This window comes from Caenorhabditis briggsae (assembly GCF_000004555.2).
Source record: "Caenorhabditis briggsae complete genome, chrV, whole genome shotgun sequence".
In the NCBI taxonomy this organism is placed as follows: domain Eukaryota; kingdom Metazoa; phylum Nematoda; class Chromadorea; order Rhabditida; family Rhabditidae; genus Caenorhabditis; species Caenorhabditis briggsae.
Window position 1 is genome coordinate 18,021,890 of NC_013488.2, and position 11,885 is coordinate 18,033,774.

The 11,885-nt window shown below is 34.6% G+C and overlaps 2 protein-coding genes across 2 annotated transcripts in view; both read right to left on the reverse strand.

Annotated features, from left to right (window-relative positions):
* The window catches only part of Cbr-nhr-79, a gene marked incomplete at both ends in the record, with an annotated part of 4,961 nt that extends 1,112 nt beyond the window's left edge, over window positions 1–3,849 (reverse strand). Inside the window, 7 exons of the mRNA XM_045238517.1 lie at window positions 980–1,108; window positions 1,153–1,217; window positions 1,841–1,986; window positions 2,197–2,424; window positions 3,363–3,503; window positions 3,551–3,616; window positions 3,792–3,849. Of these exons, the coding sequence (XP_045097077.1) occupies window positions 980–1,108; window positions 1,153–1,217; window positions 1,841–1,986; window positions 2,197–2,424; window positions 3,363–3,503; window positions 3,551–3,616; window positions 3,792–3,849 (833 nt within the window). The remainder of the gene's footprint in view (window positions 1–979; window positions 1,109–1,152; window positions 1,218–1,840; window positions 1,987–2,196; window positions 2,425–3,362; window positions 3,504–3,550; window positions 3,617–3,791) is intronic.
* A 3,754-nt stretch (window positions 3,850–7,603) lies between these two features.
* Window positions 7,604–10,291, reverse strand: CBG20543 (the record flags this gene model as incomplete). Its single annotated transcript, XM_002647737.1, has 6 exons — window positions 7,604–7,906; window positions 8,281–8,395; window positions 8,556–8,625; window positions 9,658–9,736; window positions 9,792–9,963; window positions 10,146–10,291. The coding sequence occupies 6 exons, from the start codon at window positions 10,289–10,291 to the stop codon at window positions 7,604–7,606; spliced, it is 885 nt and encodes a 294-aa protein (XP_002647783.1).
* Between the last annotated feature and the right edge of the window lie 1,594 nt (window positions 10,292–11,885).

Below are 11,885 nucleotides of genomic sequence, written 5' to 3' on the forward strand. Positions count from 1 at the left end.
GGTTTAAAAATCATGAAAAATGGTTTAAAAATCATGAAAAATGGTTTAAAAATCATGAAAAATGGTTTAAAAATCATGAAAAATGGTTTAAAAATCATGAAAAATGGTTCAAAAATCATGAAAAATGGTTCAAAAATCATGAAAAATGGTTCAAAAATCATGAAAAATGGTTCAAAAATCATGAAAAATGGTTCAAAAATCATGAAAAATGGTTCAAAAATCATGAAAAATGGTTCAAAAATCATGAAAAATGGTTCAAAAATCATGAAAAATGGTTCAAAAATCATGAAAAATGGTTCAAAAATCATGAAAAATGGTTCAAAAATCATGAAAAATGGTTCAAAAATCATGAAAAATGGTTCAAAAATCATGAAAAATGGTTCAAAAATCATGAAAAATGGTTCAAAAATCATGAAAAATGGTTCAAAAATCATGAAAAATGGTTCAAAAATCATGAAAAATGGTTCAAAAATCATGAAAAATGGTTCAAAAATCATGAAAAATGGTTCAAAAATCATGAAAAATGGTTCAAAAATCATGAAAAATGGTTCAAAAATCATGAAAAATGGTTCAAAAATCATGAAAAATGGTTCAAAAATCATGAAAAATGGTTCAAAAATCATGAAAAATGGTTCAAAAATCATGAAAAATGGTTCAAAAATCATGAAAAATGGTTCAAAAATCATGAAAAATGGTTCAAAAATCATGAAAAATGGTTCAAAAATCATGAAAAATGGTTCAAAAATCATGAAAAATGGTTCAAAAATCATGAAAAATGGTTCAAAAATCATGAAAAATGGTTCAAAAATCATGAAAAATGGTTCAAAAATCATGAAAAATGGTTCAAAAATCATGAAAAATGGTTCAAAAATCATGAAAAATGGTTCAAAAATCATGAAAAATGGTTCAAAAATCATGAAAAATGGTTCAAAAATCATGAAAAATGGTTCAAAAATCATGAAAAATATGGTCTTCTCACCTGAATTTATCAAAATCCTCATCAGACTCGAAGTTTCCAGAATCTCTCTGATTTTCAATTTTTGGAATTGGTTCCATAGCCAAGTACTCTCCATTTGCCGTCACCAAAACGGCATCATTTGGGAATAATCTGGAAATTTTTTTCTTTCGGTTACTGTTACTGTAGTTCCTTACACTTGACTATAATAGGCTTGGTCCAGGAGTACATCTACAGCAGCGGCGGTTCGAAAAAGGACAATCTGAGATAATGGAAAAAATTGTTACCTGTAATAGAACGCCCCCCCCCCCCCGCTGTCAAGTTTGAGCTTAATTATCTCAGCTCCTGGCAGAGATATCAAAAATGTGTCAACTGATGAAATGTTGGTGATATTATGATAAACAATTTATCAGTTGACACATTTTTTATATCTTTATCAGGAACCGAGATAATTAAGCTTAAAGTTAAAGGTCCTAAAATATAGGGTCGCTCCCTGACAGTCAACTATGAGTTCGATTATCTTGGTTCCTATCAGAGATATCAAAAAGTAATTAACTGATGAAATGTTGCTGATATTGTGATGAACAATTTATCAGTTGACACATTTCTCATATCTTCATCAAGAACCGAGATAAATTGGCTCAAAGTTGGCTCAAAGATTTTTTTCAGACTCACTTTTTCAGATTTGCTCAAATTCAGAAAATCTGGGAATCGATTAATGTAGTCCAGGATCATTGTGTAGTCACTTCGATTTTTTTGTCGATACGTTCGATGATCGAAAAGTTTCAGATCGGATTTTTCGTAGGGCTGAAAATGGGGAAAATTGATTTTTTCAAAAAAAAAATTTTTTTTTGAATTTTTTTTTCCTAAATTTCAAAAACTCACACAAACACATGGACCATCAAAAACGGACCCCAACAAATGATCTGTGTACGTTATCCTCCGTCTCATGTTCAAATTAATGACTTGATCCGTGTACAGCGCAGCCAACGCGAATAATCTCTCCTCCTCCTCAATTCCAGACAAATAAGCTGCTGAAAATTTTACTATAATTTTCAATAATTATATTTATTTAAAAATCCGAATTCTTTCAGTCATTTTAAGCCAAAAATCATCAAAACCCGTTGAAAATGAGCCAACTTATGATAATTTGAAAATTTTAAATTTTTGGAAAAAAATTTCAAAAATGTTTTTTTTTCAAAAATTACAAAAATAAAATTTTTAGACATAGTTCTACTCACCTGAGGATTCTGAAAACGACGTCATCCGAGACCTAGAATCTTCCAAAATCGGAAAATCGTCGGGAACTTGAATAAACTGTTGCAATTCCTCCATTCCCATCAAGTTTTCCTCGGATTCTGTCATTTTTCTAGATTTTGGCGATGGTTGACAGTAATCCCATTCGTTTTCAGAGTAAAAAATGACGTCTGTAGACGGCTTTTGAGATGTGGATGGGTATTGGTCGAAATCTGAAGAAATCGTGATCATAGGGATCGAGAAATGCGCCAAGGCACGAGAAATGCGCCCAAGGCACCAATAATGCGTCAAGGAACAAGAAACGCGCCAAAGCACGAGAAAGGCGCCAAGCTACGACAAGAGCGTGAATCCACAAGCTAAGGCACCAAAAATCGGTCAAGGCACGGAATTGGCGTCACGGCACCGAAGCGGCGTCAAAGCGCCAAAAATAGGCCAAGGCACGGAAAAGGCGTCAAGGCACCAAAAATGCATCAAGGCACCGAAGATGCGTCAAGGCACAATAAAGGCGTCAAGATACGTAAATTGCGCAAAGGTACTAAAATGCGTCATGGCACAAAAAATGCGTCGAGGCACAATAAAGGCGTCAAGATACGTAAATTGCGCAAAGGTACTAAAATGCGCCATGGCACAAAAAATGCGTCAAGGCACAAAATATGCGTCAAGGTGCAACAAAGAGGTTGAAAACACAACGAGAAACGCGTCAACGAACCAGAAATGGGTCAAGGCACAAAACTTGCGTCACTGCATGTAATGGCGCACTTCTTGTGCCTTGACGCGCTTTTTGTGCTTCAACACATTTCTAGTACCCTGCCGCAATTTTTATGACTTGGCGCATTTCTCGTGCGTTAACCCGCTCCTCGTTTCTTGGCGCATTTCTTGTGCCTTGACACACTTCTAGTGATTTGCGCATTTTTAGTGCACATTTATCTATTCTTGAGCAATTTTCAGATTTTGATGCAATTTTGACGCGTTTCTAGTGCCTCGACGCATTTCTAGTGCCTTGGCGCATTCTTCATGCCTTGACACATTTCCCGTGCCTTGACACAATTCTCATGAATCGCGCATTTTTTTTTCGATTCACTAGTTTTTTGAACCTTGACTCATTTTTGACGCATTTCTCGTGCCTTGGCGCGTTTCTCGTGCAACCTACAATTCTGTCCAGAACTCTCGGGAACTTGTGAGATTTCTTGCATTTGCGGAATCTGTGGAAAACTCTCCTCGGATTGAGACGAATTTCTAGAGTTTCTTGAATTTTTCTGGTCCGTTTTGACTTCCCGCTTTGCTTGGACTACTGTAATTTGAAATTTTTTGGATTACTGTAGTTGTTTGAGCACTTACAGTCACGGACCATTCCAGCACGCAAGCACTTTTTCAAACGACAATGACGGCAGTTGATGCGGAGAGCTGGAAATTGGAATGTTTTGGAAAATTAAATTTTGTTCAATAACTCAAAAAAAAATTTTACATACCTAAAACTGAAAAACCATACAAATACAAACATTTAGACATACCATACCAAAATTTTTAAAAAAAGTGTAAAAATTTTTTTTAATGTTTTTCGAATTTTCGAAAAACTCACTATGATCAATTTTACAGGGTTTGACACCATCACCAAGACAGTCATACGACTGTCCCATTGCTATACTTCTTCGGAAGAATGCTGCGCATGCCTGGAAGAATGAAAAATGATCATTTTCATGATTTTTGGATATTCCCAAAAAAATTGAAAAAAATCTGAAATCCGACCTTTCCGGAATTTGTTTTTTTTTTTCAATTTTTGAAATTCTTGCAAACGCTAGTACTTATTTTTTAAGTCCCTAAAAACTTGAAAATTTCGAAAATCCGAAAAAAAACCTATTTCAGTTTTTTGGGATTTTTTGAAATTTCTGGAATTTTCAGAATTTCGAAAAACAAAAACTCTGAAATCCCTAAAATTTTGAAATTCAAAAGTTCTGATTTTTGAAAATTTGAAAATTAGGCAATTCAAAATGCAAATTCTTGAAATTCTGAAACTACAGTAAAATTTGAAATATGGGGAAATTCAGAAATTCAGAAATTCAGAAATTTAGAAATTCAGAAATTCAGAAATTCAGAAATTCAAAAATTCAGAAATTCAGAAATTCAGAACTCAGAAATTCAAAATTTCAGGAATTCAGAAATTCAGAAATTCAGAAATTCAGAAATTCAGAAATTCAGAAATTCAGAAATTCAGAAATTCAGAAATTCAGAAATTCAGAAATTCAGAAATTCAGAAATTCAGAAATTCAGAAATTCAGAAATTCAGAAATTCAGAAATTCAGAAATTCAGAAATTCAGAAATTCAGAAATTCAGAAATTCAGAAATTCAGAAATTCAGAAATTCAGAAATTCAGAAATTCAGAAATTCAGAAAATCAAAAATTCAGGAATTCAGAAAAAAAATCCAAAAACTCACTTTACACGATTGTGCTCCAAAGTGATAATTGGTAGCGTTTGGAGAATCACAAACCGTACATTTTCCGCGGACCATGATTTTTGTGAAAATTGAAAAAAATCTGAAAAGTAGAAAAATCATGAAAATTAGCTCAAAAATCATGAGAAACGAATCAATAGAACCAGAAAAGGTGAACAAAGAGAAATAGTACTGAAACGGCGAGAGACATAGAGAAAAAGAGAAAAAAGGGAGAGAAAAATGATGATAAGATTTGGAAGTGGACACGTGCACCGACTAGAAGGACATGTTTACTAGAAAGACAGGTGAAAAGTCAATTAAATTAGCCGGAAAACCCTGTAATAGAAGAGCCCAATTATCTCAGCTCCTATGAGAGATATCAAAAAGTGGCCAACTGATAAAATGTAAAGGATATTATGATAAACAATTTATCAGTTGACAAATTTTTGATACCTTTATCAGGAAACGAGATAAATTAGCTCAAAGGTAACAATTAAGGAGGCCCTTATATTACAGGTTTTACTGTAAATTAAACGAAAAAAAATTGACACAATTTTTTTTCAGACATTCAGAAACATAAAACGCTAGACGCGTCTGTTGGTCCTAGTATCCGGATTTTTGAAAAACTTGAAAAATAAATATAGATTTACGTGACCCTTTACGAATAATTGAGGAGCCAGGAACCAGTAACAAAGTTAGCTTGAATCGCGCCGAAGGCGGACCAGCTTGCTGGTAGTACAATAAAACATATAAAACATTTTTTTTTGCATCATTAGTTTGTGTGTTTGACTATATATTTTTCTGTCCGTTTGTGTATGTGTGTGTGTATTATCTTTATCACTTTATCAAATACACTACACATAAGACATACATGACCACCATTCCATCATGATAGTGTATTCTACTTTGATCATTTTGTTCTTCTTTTCCCGCTTTCTTATTTTACACAGTACCGCAGTTGATTTTCAGCGATTTTGATCATTTTCAGGAGTCTGGATCTCGGCTATCAAGCTTCTGATCACTTTGAAAATTTTGGAGGCTATGAAACAGACCTAGATTGACACACGTCTGCTAGTTTTGCTACTGAGAAGGTGTCTTTCAGAAATTTAAAATACTGTAAAACCTGTTTTAGAAGGGCCCCTCTAATAGAAGGGTTCTCCGAGAGGGGCTCGGAAAAATAGAAGCCTCCCCCCCTCTAATTGAAGGGCCCTCCAAGCTACCTCGAAACAATAGAAGGGTTGATCTTTCTAATACAGGCGTTACACGGTAATTAACATAGAATGATAAGAAGTACATGGTTGTGTGGTGGTCTGATTTATTTGTACTTTTCCAGAAAAAAAATTAGTGATATTTTTCAACTTAGTGCTTTCTTTGAAAAAAAAAAATATATATATATATATATAAATTTATGTGTGATAGGTTTAGGACGAAAAAAGAGCAGAAGTGCAGAAAATGCAAGAAAAGAATTGTGCAAAAACCTGAAAATTGAGTTTTGAATTTAATTTAATTTAATTAATTTATTGACCAGGTGTAATGAAACAATAGAGGGCAGGACATGAAAGACTCAGAAAAAATGCCCCTCACGAGGCCGATCTGAGTAGGGGAGGGGAAACGGGATAATTTAGATATTTGACACAGGAAAGATGTAACCGGTAGAAAAAGAAAAATAGGGAGCAAATATATCAATAACGGGTAATACTGGAAGAAATTAAGGATTCAAACTCGGAAGGTAGGAGAAATCGGGTAACTTGGGAAGTGATGGCGTTCCACAGGGGAACAATTGAAGAAAAATAGTCAGAGGAGTAGGGCTGAACAATAATTAAGTTCATAGGGCGACGAGGGGAGGAGGAGTATTTGACATGTGCATTTAGGTTAGGAAAGTAGGCGGAGCCATTTAAAAATTTATAGAGAAGAATTAGTTGAGCTTTTAGCCTACGATGTCGAATGGAGAACATATTGAGGATAGAGAGACGATCAGAATAGGAACTGTACTGGATATTACAACGCTGGAAAATACACTTAGAGAAAAATCTTAAGGGAGATTCTAGTTTTAGAGCAAGGCGAGAAGAAGGCGGAGGGGAATAAACTACAGAACAATATTCAAGAATCGGGAGAACATAGCATTTGAAAAGATGAATGTAGAATTCTGGAGACTTAGATCTAAATGACTTTAAGAGTTGTTTGGAACGGAGAAGATCTAGAGATGTGATTTTGTTGATGTGAGCAGAGAATTTGAGAGAGGAATCAGTAATGAGTCCCAAGTCCCGGACGGAGGAGGAGGGAGTAAGTTTGACACCCGCAATATTGAGAGGATGGGAAGATTTATGGGAACCTAGGCGAAGAAGGGCAGTTTTAGAGTGGGCAAGAGAGAGATGGTTGGCGGTAGCCCAATTTACAACCATGTTGATACCAGTTTGAAGGGCGATTGGGTCATGAGAATACAATTTGATATCATCAGCAAAGGCGGCAAGGTGAAGAGAGGGGATTTGTTCAAGTTCTAAGAGCAGATCATTGATGAATATGAGAAATAGTAAGGGACCGGAGACTGATCCTTGAGGAACACCAGAGGGAATGACAGAGGAAGGAGGAATGACAGAGGAAGGAGCCAATTAAATTAGGTATGATAGAACTTTGCAAGTTCTACAAAATGATACTGTTTGGAGTACTGTGTCTTGTCTATGAACAAAGTTACAAGTCATAAAGTGGCTTATCCTACCCGGGCCGGGACTTAGTTTTTTGTCTGTAACTTTGTTCATATACAAGACACAATTCTCCAAATAATATCATTTTGTAGTACTTCTCAAGTTCTATCCTGTCTAATTTAGTTGGTCTAAAAATATTAATTCTAAGATAAAATGTGGCAGATCCAGCGAAGGCCGCAAGTATGGAAATTCAAAAATTCTCAAAAATATTCATTACATTTATACACACAAATAAATAGAAATGGATGAATAATGATCATTATACATTATCATGACTTCCAGTCATGTTCATCATCATTATCATTTTCCCGATTCCCTCGAATCCTTTCGCAATCCCATCATCCAGTTCGAATGTCCAAACCATGATAATGATCATGACAGAATGCACAAAAAACAATCTTTCTAAATTTTTTCGAGTTATCGAAAAAACATGAAGAACATTATTGGTTAATCGATTGTGTAGAGATCTTTCCAGAATCATACGGTAGTTTTCGAAAATTAAAGGATCATTGGTCTCTTGGAGAATAGTTGAGTTGAGCAATACATGTGACGTGGCAAGCATCTGAAAACTTGAAAAAATGAGAAAAATGAGCCAGAATGAACGAAAATGACAAAATATCATTTTTATGATTTTTTTTTTGGGATTTTCATGATTTTTGATCATTCTTTGATTTTTTGGCATTTTAGGATTTTACATTTTCAATTTTTGCTAAAAACTGTTTTCAGTGCTTTCAATGATCAAAAAAAAAATCCAGAATGCTCGAAAATGATAGAAATGACGAATAATCATTTTCATTTTTTTTGGCATTTTTCATAAAATTTGGATTTCGATAGTTTTAAATGTTCACAATTGTCCCAAAAAAATCTCAAAAACCCCATGAAAATGCCAAAAATGCCAAAAAATCATTTTCATGATTTTCGATCATTCCCACTCACCGCCTCTTGTATAAATGCAACTGGATACATTAATGCAAAACTCATGATAAATCCAGAAATGACATATGCAATAAGACAAATATGGTATAAAACTGGAAACTGTTTTACGCCAAACCTGAAAATAATGCTCATTTTTCATTTTCATGATTTACATGTTTTGTAGGCATTTTTACAATCAACTGTGACTTTAACAAATGCTTAAAAATGATCAAAAATGAGTTTTTGAAGTCAAAAATGCACCAGAATGATTTTTAAGCATTCTTTTAAAAACTTACTCAGTAATAATGTATGTAGCCATTAAAAATGCCAAAATTGACAATGCAGGAGCCCAAGTCATGTAGCGTTCTGAAAAAAATCATGAAAATGCTAGAAAACCAGTCGGTTTACGCCCCTCCGAGGCTAAACCTCTAAACTCGGAAAAATGGAATTTCAAATATTCAGAGGTTTAGAATTTTGTGAGGAATCCGGAAATCCGGACCCGGGAATCCGGAATCCGACGCCGGGAATCCGAAAATCCGGACCCGAGAATCCGGAAATCCGGACCCGGGAACCCGGACCCAGATAACCGGAACCCGGACCCGAGAATCTGGAATCCGGATCCAGGAATCCGGAACCCGGACCAGGGAATCCGAATTCCAGAATTCAGAAATTTAAAAATTCAGAAATTCAAAAATTCAGAAATTCAGAAATTCAGAAATACAGAAATTCAGAAATTCAGAAATACAGAAATTCAGAAATTCAGAAATGCCGGAATTCCGGAATTCAGAAATTCAGAAATTCAGAAATACAGAAATTCAGAAATTCAGAAATGCCGGAATTCCGGAATTCAGAAATTCAGAAATTCAGAAATACAGAAATTCAGAAATTCAGAAATGCCGGAATTCCGGAATTCAGAAATTCAAAAATTCAGAAATTCAGAAATTCAGAAATGCCGGAATTCCGGAATTCAAAAATGCCGAAACTCCGGAATTCAGAAACTCAGAAATTCCGGAATTCAGAAATTCAGAAATTCAGAAATTCAGAAATTCAGAAAATTAGAAATTCAGAAATTCGGAAATTCGGAAATTCGGAAATTCGGAAATTCGGAAATTCAGAAATTCAAAAATTCAAAAATGCCGAAATTTCGGAATTCAGAAATGCCGAAATTCCGGAATTCAGAAATTCAGAACTTCCGGAATTCAGAATTTCAGAAAAATCCGGACCCGGGAATCCAGACCCGGGAATCCGGGAATCCGGACCCGGGAACCCGGAATCCGGACCCGGGAACCCGGACCCAGATAACCGGAACCCGGACCCGAGAATCTGGAATCAGGATCCAGGAATCCGGAACCCGGACCAGGGAATCCGCATTTTGTGCATTATCCAAAACAAAATTACCGATTCTTCCAGTTAAGGAATTGGCAATTTCGAACAATTTGATTTGGCGGGCTCCAAATCCTCGAATAATTGGCAAATTCTGAAAAAAGCCAGGAATGCAAAAAAATCATTGAAATGCAAAACAATCATTCTACCTCCAATTTTTTCTCTTTATCCGCATTTTCGAGTTCCTCATTGAAAATTTCAAATTCCCGCGTAATTGCATGAGCTCGGAGAGCATGAATTGGCAGAAATAAGAAATTCGAGTAGCCGCATAGAATTGAGGTAATTAGGTCAATTATCCAGTACCAGGAGGACGGGTTTGGGCTGAAAATGAATAATTAAAATGATGAAGAAAACCATTTCGAGCATTTTCAGAGATTTTTGGTATGAAAATGGTCCAAAAATGCTCAAAAATCATTCTAGTGCCATTTCAGTCATTTTTAGGCATTTTTTGGCTTAAAAATGCCAAAAAACGCTCAAAAATCATTCAAAAAAAGCTGACTTACTCTCCAAAAGAGGCCTTCCGATGTATTGCCAAATAAATCGAGGTCAATAGAAAAGTGAAAAATAGGAAAATATTAGAAATCGCGGCTCGAAAATATAAAATTCGAAAATCGTCCTTTTTCTTGGGGTTTTCTCGATTCTCAGACATTTCAAGGCCTCCAAATTGTTTTCAAATCTGCCCATACTATTTGCCCATGCCATTCTGCCCAATGACAAGGTTAGAATTGCCGATTCCATGGAAAAGAATCCGTACATTTTGGATTCAGCCCAGGAAAATGATAGAAACTCTCCATCCACTTGGAATAGCATCCAATAGAATCGAAATAGCATAAGGAGTACTGTAGGTACAAGGTACAGTAACCCGAAAAATCGAAAAATAGGCTTAGGACTTGCTAGCAGGCGAAATGGTGAAAAAGTGTGAAAAAAGTGAAAAATTCCAAAAAATCGTTGTTTGGAAATTTCTGCATTTTCAGCACTTTCTAAGGTTATTGGAATCATTTTAAGACAAAAAATGACTCAAAAAACGCTAAAATCTTTCATTATATACCGAAAATTCAATTGCCACAAAGTCAGAAAACTTTGCACATCGGAGCCAACTTTTTGTTTTGTCTGAGCAAATAGAAAAATTGGGGGAACAAGATGATCAATGTTGTCAGAAAGAAAATGGTGATACGGATCTTTTTGAACTTTAGGAACAATGAGCAATGAGTCATTTTTATTTCTGAGGAGAACACAAATTTTGAAAAATTGGAATTTTTTGGCATTTTTTGGTGAAAAATGGTCAAATTGGCTGAAAATGCAGTAGAATGATTTTTGTGCATTTTTCGACAGTTTTTAGGCCAAAATTGATTCAAATTGTCAAAAAATTCATTAGAATGATTTTTGAGCTCAAGAATGTCCGAAAATAATGAAAAACTTGTAAACATTTTTTGTAATTTTTAATTCTTTTGCTTTAAAGAAAAAAAATTGTTTTTCGAATTTTTCGAATTTCTACAAATGATATCTTCTTTTTTTCTCGGAAGTAAAACACAAACGAATTTTCAAAAAATAGGGAAAACCGAGCAAACAACTGAGCACATTGTGTTCAAATGAGCACAATGTGTTCACTCAACGAGCAGTAAAACAAAATTCTTTTTGATCTAAGAAATTCAAAAAAAAATTGTTAAAACAATTTTTCTTATTTGGAGGGAAGTTTATTAAATTCTCAATATATAATGTTTGAACATGCTTTGAAGGCACTGCAAACAATTTTTAAATTTATACAAAAAAAATAAATAAAACAAAAACAAAAATGAAATTTTGAAATTCTGAAATTTCGAGAAATCTTAAACTCTGGAGATCCAACTTCAACCAATTTTTGCTCGGTTCCTGTAAAAGATATCAAAGATCGGTAAGCTGATACATTGTTCATCATATTATCAGCAACATTATATCAGTTGACAACTTTTTGATATCTCAAACAGGAAACAATATAATTAGGGTGAAAAATTTGATCTGCTTAAGGAGTTTCACAGATTTCAAACTTGAAAATTCGAGTGTGATTCAAACGTGATGAAAAAATTATTTTTAGAAAAAAAAATGTTTTAATAGAATTTTTCTACGTAAAATAATTAGAAGCATATGACCCCAGATGGCCCATTGACCTCAGGAAGATTACTATAAAGGAAGAGAGAAGTGGTGGGAAGAATCAGTTCTCACTTTGAGATCCTTAGGATCTTGGGATCTTGGGATCCTTGGGTCTT